At 34.4% G+C, this 7,384-nt stretch overlaps 1 protein-coding gene across 1 annotated transcript; it reads right to left on the bottom strand.

Moving 5' to 3' along the window:
* Positions 1-5,843: 5,843 nt before the first annotated feature.
* On the bottom strand, positions 5,844-7,037 carry LOC113334250 (ribonuclease 1-like). The gene is made up of 3 exons (XM_026580591.1): positions 6,870-7,037; positions 6,625-6,777; positions 5,844-6,475 (listed from the first exon to the last, which is right to left on the bottom strand). The coding sequence occupies exons 1-3, from the start codon at positions 6,975-6,977 to the stop codon at positions 6,005-6,007; spliced, it is 732 nt and encodes a 243-aa protein (XP_026436376.1). The 5' UTR covers positions 6,978-7,037; the 3' UTR covers positions 5,844-6,004.
* Between the last annotated feature and the right edge of the window lie 347 nt (positions 7,038-7,384).

Raw genomic sequence — 7,384 nt, forward strand, 5'->3', positions numbered from 1 at the left:
TTAAGGAAATATAATGTGTGAGAATTATTGTATCGATTTACATCAACAGCTGACAGTTCACGACATCGCGTTCACTGATTGGCTAGTAAACCCGGTAAATTTTAACTAGGTTTGATTCAAAGCTAAAAGCTACCATTTACTGATGCATAATATTTTATGCTTGCGCTTTTAAAAGTTTGTAAGTTTTGTTGAGTCCGTTTTTTCACTCGCGTGGGGGATTGTTGGAATTTTGAGTTAAAATTTATTTTACGAGTGAATTCTTTTTTCAAGATTTAAACTCCAAGAGATGTATTTAGGTTATGCCTTTTCACTATAAGAAACCTAGTCATGAATATGTGCTTTGGAGAGTCACTATTGGCAATGGTGAGTCATCTATTGGTGAAAAGACACATTGTAGAGTCGCCATTGACTCTATATAAACCCATCTCTTAGTGTTGTTTTGTATGGTCTTTACAAGTTTTGAACAACATTTGTAAGAGTCATTTAAGAGCACGGTAATTATCAACATTCGCCGGACGTGTAATATAGTAGTGCTACTTATTACAGGGCGTGATCGTTGTGTCTTGTGAGACGACATCATAGAAATGTGAGCACCGTATACAGAGATGAATTGTCTTTAAGGAAAGAAGATTACCTCGCCTCTGAAAAGTTTCCTAACTCTCTATTGTTAGTATTTTATTTTTCGTGTGAACATGATTTCTAAGAAACTGAAGCCGCATATATTTTCCAACAAGCACTATGTACAATTAAAAGTTATATAATGTTCATGATCCAATGTTCAGTGACAAACAAAAATAAAAATAGGAACAAGCCCGAACATATGAGATAAAGTAAATATGTGTATTTCTCGAATATAGTTTCGATTTCTTAGTAATATTGGTAGACCAAGAAATTTTTAAGAGGATTCGTTTGAGAAAACAACAACTGAGGGAAAGCTGAAAAAAATATTTATCAGTTGGTAGAATCAGTGGCGAATCCAGAGCAAAAGTTCAGTGGGGCTTAACTTATTTTCGATCTATATAACTAAAAATGTAATCGAAAAAAATCTCTAACGCAACGTTATGGTCTAATCTTATGAACTATTCAAACTTTTATGCCTCTTGTGTATCTGTAAATGTATTCTGAAAACAGAGCAAAATTACGAAATAATTTAAGTATGTCACATGTACATCTCAATGTATATAACATTGGTCCCATAGTGTATTGTATATTGTGGCTTAAATTATAACAATTAGGCATTGCAGTGCTAAGGAATATTTTCAAAATACAAACATTTATTCTACATGAAAGGCCATATCACTTGCCTCATACAACCACATAAACACTTATGTATGAAATTTTACCAAAGTATAATTAGTTTTGCTTTACTACACGTCAACAGTTATGTGTTGTAGTTACGGTTGGTTGCCCACATCTATTTTTTGATCTGTGGTTGGTTGTTTATATCTAAACTTTAAAACTAAAAATAGGAAATCAATTTGTTTGAGTAAAATAAGGATTGTATTTGTAAGAAATCTTTAATTTTAGGGAAGTTTTGGGGTTCGTGGAGTAGATATAGGAAAGCGCTGAAGTTAGTTTCAGAAAACTATGGGGTCACAAAGCGACTTTCAACGGAAATTATACGGCAATTTTTGTTTTTCATAAAACTAATGGGGCCAGTGACCCCACTGGCCTCAGTGTGAATTCGCCACTGGGTAGAACTACGTGCATGATAACTAAAAAAATATCCATCAATTGGTAGAATTATGTGCATGATAACGTGTTGTGAATAAAGAAACATGCAAAAAATAGAGGAAATGAAGAGAGAGCTTTCTTATTCATGTGTAAGACAAACATTGAAGCATGTATTTACAGGGCTAGACACAAGGACATCCCAACAATAAATGAGATTTAACGCTAGACACTATGTCATCCCAATAGTAATAAACGAAATTTACCCCATATATCCTAACATAATTACATGTTTATAACATTCATGTTTTTTTTTTATTTTTCGATACTAATAGAAAATTTCATTAAGAGTTTAATGAAAGAGTTACATCTGTTTTATCTTTCATTAATTTTTCCAATAGAATAGCTTGAGGATTAGAGTTCCAAATATGTATTTTTTCTTGTTTTTATTTTCTTTTTTGAAGTAATATTTCTTCGTGTTGATTTGACTTGTATACTTGTCTGATTTCTTTCCTTTCTTTCCTTTTTGTCTTTTGGTAAGATGTATGTATTGAGCAAAAACTAAGCAAACCTACGATCTTGGGGAAGCCTTTCCCATTATATCAACAAAACATGTACCGAAAAATATGGTGGAGTTTTAATCCACACATTAGTAACCTGGCTAAATTGGGGCTTATGCCCATTAATTTGGGCCTACACTACAGGACAAATTTTTTTATTAAGAGATGAAACTACCAATTTACCCTTTATCAAATACTAATACTACAAATGTGTCCCCATTAAATCCTAATCATAAAATTAAAAATTAAAATCAAAATCATAAAACTAAAAACCAAAATCAAAATCATAATTCTAAAATCACAAAATTAAAAACTAAAATCAAAATCAAGTTTATTTTCATCTCCACTTCAACTGATTCGTCTACTCAATCTAAACTAGGTTTTAGTAACATGCAATCGCCCAAAAATTGAAAATTTTGAAATAAAAAAATTTCGGGTTTACCAGAATCGGTTAACGTTAATGTGCGTACATGTGATCCAATTGCAAATAGAAACGGTTTATGTTCATGCCCACAAAGACCGATTGTCATGGATATGTTTTGTGGTTCGAGAAATTTGAACCAGAATCGGTTTATGTTAATGTCCATATAACCTGATTTTCTACCATTTGAATTCATAACTGCTTATCCCATAATCAGATTACATTAGCACTTATAAAAACCGATTATTGATGTATAATGCTAGAATCGGATTTTATATGTGTGTCGAGTAAACGGATTGTTGTAAGAAAAAATTCACAATCTTTCTGTATCTTTTTTTTTGTTAGAATCGGATTATATGAACACTTTTATAAACTGATTCCTGTTGTGCAATGTCAATAATCGGTTTTATGTGTGTATCGTGTAAACCGATTCTGGTTATACCCAAATTGAAAATGAGTATGACTATGGTTTTACACAATTTCAAAACGAGGATTTCATACTCGATCTCAAAATGAGTATATGAATTTATACGCGAACTGAAATCGAGTATGAAATCATACTCTTTTTCAGATCGAGTATGATTTAAATTATGTTTGATTTTTTTTCTTTCCCATAATTGGGTTTTTGTGTATATTTGTAAAAACCGATTCTGGTGTTTCTTTTTGTGAATTGAAAAAATCAACCCAAAATCGGTTTATGAGAGCAGTAAGATATACCGATTCTGATTTGGTGTTTTTCAAAAAAAGGAAAAAAAAATCACGTTTCGATGAAGAACCAAGATTAGTTAATTTTTAGTTTAATTTAATTAAACATCAATTAATCACCCGATTAACGCTAATTAATCAAGAGGTAAATTAGCCATTTTCTAAAATAATTGGATAAGGGGTGGTTTTTTTTACTTTTCAATGACCTTTTTGTCATGTAGTCGTAGGCCCAAATTAATGGCCATAGACCCCAATTTAGCCGGGATTAGTAATTGTATCATTTGCAGCTTTTTTTGAAAGAACATCTGACGCAAAATTTCCTTCCCTATACAAAAATTTCCTTCCTTTTCTTTGTTTACGTCCGTACTCGTTGCTTTGGTTATGGGATTTATTTTTGCAGAGTTGGTACATTCAACAATTTTGTGTTAGTAATGACCAATGATATATTTGTCCCTTAAATACACAAACAATATGCTTCAAAAGAAAAAAAAATACACAAACGATTTTGTGTCGATAACAATTTTGCTCTTCATCAGTCCCTCTAGCATGAATAAAATCTTTAATGTGAAGATAAACTTAACAACTTTGTGCCAAAATCACAAAACTATCAAGTAATTAACACCCACGACAATTGAATAAACTGGGACGAAAGAAAGAAAGAGCCGATATGACTTTGACAAAACTATACACTAATATAAAATTTGGGGTAAATATGTTTTGAGCAAACATGTAGTAGTATGTGTACAGATACTAATTTTTCTTTGTTAATTACCCTGTACTTTCCTCCCTAGACTTCCGATGGAATTGATTTATCCAACTACTTAGGGAATAAGTCATGTCTCCCTCGTAGGCGTCTTCCCAAATGATTTCTCTTAGCGCATGAGGAAATTCCTTAGGTTTTATCTCACGTTTGTTCTTAAAATGCTTTGCCAGAAAATAGGCAGCTTCCTTGTCTGTCCTGCGAGAGCACGCAGTCACAATGCTAAACAAGAAATCAGATTTGAACTCGTTAAACTTAAATCCCTCACTCATCTTGTGCACATCCTTGACGATTCTAGCTAATCGCCTGGATTCACTTGGTTCGACATCATAAAATACTTTCTTCTTAACACATTCATTGCAAATTTTCTGTGGGTAGCGAGGTGAACGATGTTTGTACCGATGGCGACAATACGACGAAGTATGAGCCACTTCAACAAAGATACGCGCAAGTCTTTCTGAATTACAACGAACAAGGACTCCATTGTCAAGTTCATAAGCTATAGCAAGCCTTAAACCCTTTCTCAGTCCCTTTAATTGGTAATAAAGCCATGAGCCTCCTTTAGAAGACCAAGCAGAAGCACTCACTGGTTTTCCACCGGGATCTCGAAATATAACTCCGTACCCGCCAACTCTTTGTTTCTTTTTGTAATAGCCATATACGTCCACCTGGTACGTATATGAAGCACGGGAAGCAACCCCATCTTTTTTTAATGTAGAACTCTTACGGGGAGCAACACTCGAGTTAGCATAATCTCCGGTTTCAAGCCAAGAAGCTATCCATTGTTGTTTATCAGGAACTTGTATATTATATTCTTTAATTAGAGTCTGGTGATATTCCTCACGTTTTGCCGCTTGCCATCTTTCTGCCGCTTCATAATCACTACATGATTCTGAGCTGCTGCAATCAGATTCACCAGGATATCTATGTTCCTCTGGATGACTGTCGCTGAGAGAAGACAATGAGAAGGTATCTTCTTCTTCTTCGACAAAGAACTTCTGTTTATTCGAACTAATACTTGACATCTTACACAATTTTCTTTGTTCTTTTTATTTTGTTTTCTTGGGTTGTATTGTAGAGCATATATAATATAATTAAGACGGGTGAACCCTAAAAGCTACTACTACCTCCGTTCTTTTTTAATATGCCAATTTTGTTTTTAGCGAAATTTAAGGAAATTAAGAGAACTAATCATTGAAAGTGGTCCTCATGACACTTGTCAATAAAAGAAGTGAAGTGAAATGGTCCCCATGACACTTGTTAGCAAAAGAAGTAAAGTGAAGTGGTCCACATGACACTTGTCATCAAAAGAAATTAAGAGAAAAGTGGTCCCAAAAAATTAAAATAACATTTGACTTTCCCAATTAGGAAACTGGCCTATTTTTTTGAAACTTTTATTTACAGAAACTGGCCTATTAAAAAAGAACGGAGGGAGTACTATTTATAATAAACATTGAAATAGAGTTTTACATGGACTTGGAAAACAAATTAGTACCAAAAAAGGAAGGAGTTCTCCGAATAAAACCTGTCATTGTAGTACAGTTGGGAAAGTCACGGGGTAATGATATCAATTGACCTGAGTTTACCAACACCAAATTCTTTACCCATCAAAAAAATAAATAAATCCCGATCGGTGGGTGAGCTTTGGCTAAACACGCTTCTGTGATGTCGGTTTATACATACAATCTTTTAATTCTGAAGGAAGGTTCCTATAGCACAAGCAGTCTAGAAAAGCCAAAAAGGAATTTGGCTGGATTACCATTACCATTACAAACTCAAATCAAATCTTGAAACGAAAATAATACATGATCTAAAGATTGGATTTCAACTCTTTTTCCACCAAATAAATCCAACAATTAATAAGTAAAATACAAATACAGATGAAACCTAAACATCAGGTGCATCATCCCCAGTTTCAACAGTATCAATGTGTCCAAAACGAGGGAAGTAGATTTTGGACGAGCTGCAGCTTCCCTTTGGTAGCACCGGACACTTGATGAACTTCTTGGCAAACTTGTCAACACAAACGTAGACTTTGGAGAGCTGACTGTTCCCAGATGCATCATCATTGCAACTAATGAACGGCGTAACCTCGATTTCATCTTCGATAGCTTTCATAATTTGGTATGAACTGTAAAATCCACCATCTGGTTTGATTCCTTGTTTATGAAGAATGTGCAGGAGTTTGATTTTCTTCTTCAGCTTTAAGGCCTTTTCGAAATATTCTTCTTGGTCTAGAATGGATTCTGAACATGTCCCGTGTTTATCCCATTCGTGCCCCCAGAATTTTAGCCCGTCGTTGTTTGGGCAGTCGAGTACTGGCCAATTCTTTTGCAACTTCTTTTCAATGTCTGAGATCTACACAAACACATATATAAAGAACTGAAGTTAGATCACCGGTTTGCGAAGCCGTTGACTTCGTAATTTTATAAGAATTATTACTGGGCGTCTTCTACATTTATGATGCGCAAAATTTACTTAGTTTCAGGGAATGATGAAGTACTTACAGAAGTTGGGTTGAAAGGATTTTCGGAATCACAGTAGGTAGGGTAAGTGCCATCTACGTAGTTTGGCCACAGTCCATGGATACCAAAATCTGATTTGATTTTTCCTGGTTTTGACGAACAACCTTGAACGGTATCTTGATGAGATCCTGGCCACTACAACAAAAGATCACGAAGAAAAAAAGATAAACGGTCGTTAAACTGCAGTAATCGATCAAAGCTTTATTAATAGTATGGAAGACCTATACCTGTTGTACAAAGTAGAAGAAGTCGAAATCCTGTTGAACAGATAAAACTGCAACATGCTGCACGAGAAAGATCTCGACAAGGAGGAGCAAAATGGCTGATGGCTTCATTTTTACTGGAGAAGACTTTGGGTTCTGCGGCTTTGTTCCACTACTGCAAGAGCCACCTTTTATAGGATAAAGAATGGGGAGATTTCAATGCCAATGGGGCAATGAGTATATTTGAGAGCAAATTTCTTGTTTATTTTTTTTATATTAATCGAGCATATCTTTAGGATCATGCTACAGACTACATGGCCACCACTTCTCATCAAGATTGTGTAAATCCTGAACAACCTGGCAACCTCGCCCTAATATCTATGTGAGGGGAAGTTAATTATTGACTTGGGCACCCCAAAGCACGAGTCCCATTTTGTGCACAATTTTTACCTAGTGCGCAGGTGATATTTTAAATTCATTTTTTGAGTTTAAATTATATAATATAAATGATGAGATTTTTAACAACGCGTGATGACAAA

This window comes from Papaver somniferum, unplaced genomic scaffold, assembly GCF_003573695.1.
Source record: "Papaver somniferum cultivar HN1 unplaced genomic scaffold, ASM357369v1 unplaced-scaffold_135, whole genome shotgun sequence".
Classification (NCBI taxonomy): Eukaryota; Viridiplantae; Streptophyta; class Magnoliopsida; order Ranunculales; family Papaveraceae; genus Papaver; species Papaver somniferum.

What these genes read in the sequence shown, in the direction of transcription:
- LOC113334250 (XM_026580591.1), bottom strand. Translation starts at nt 6,977, where the DNA reads ATGAAGCCATCAGCCATTTTGCTCCTCCTTGTCGAGATCTTTCTCGTG. An exon ending in TCTTCTACTTTGTACAACAG is followed by an intron (nt 6,778 to 6,869) that starts GTATAGGTCTTC and finishes CTTTTGTTGTAG; the next exon opens with TGGCCAGGATCTCATCAAGA. An exon ending in ATCCTTTCAACCCAACTTCT is followed by an intron (nt 6,476 to 6,624) that starts GTAAGTACTTCA and finishes GTGTTTGTGTAG; the next exon opens with ATCTCAGACATTGAAAAGAA.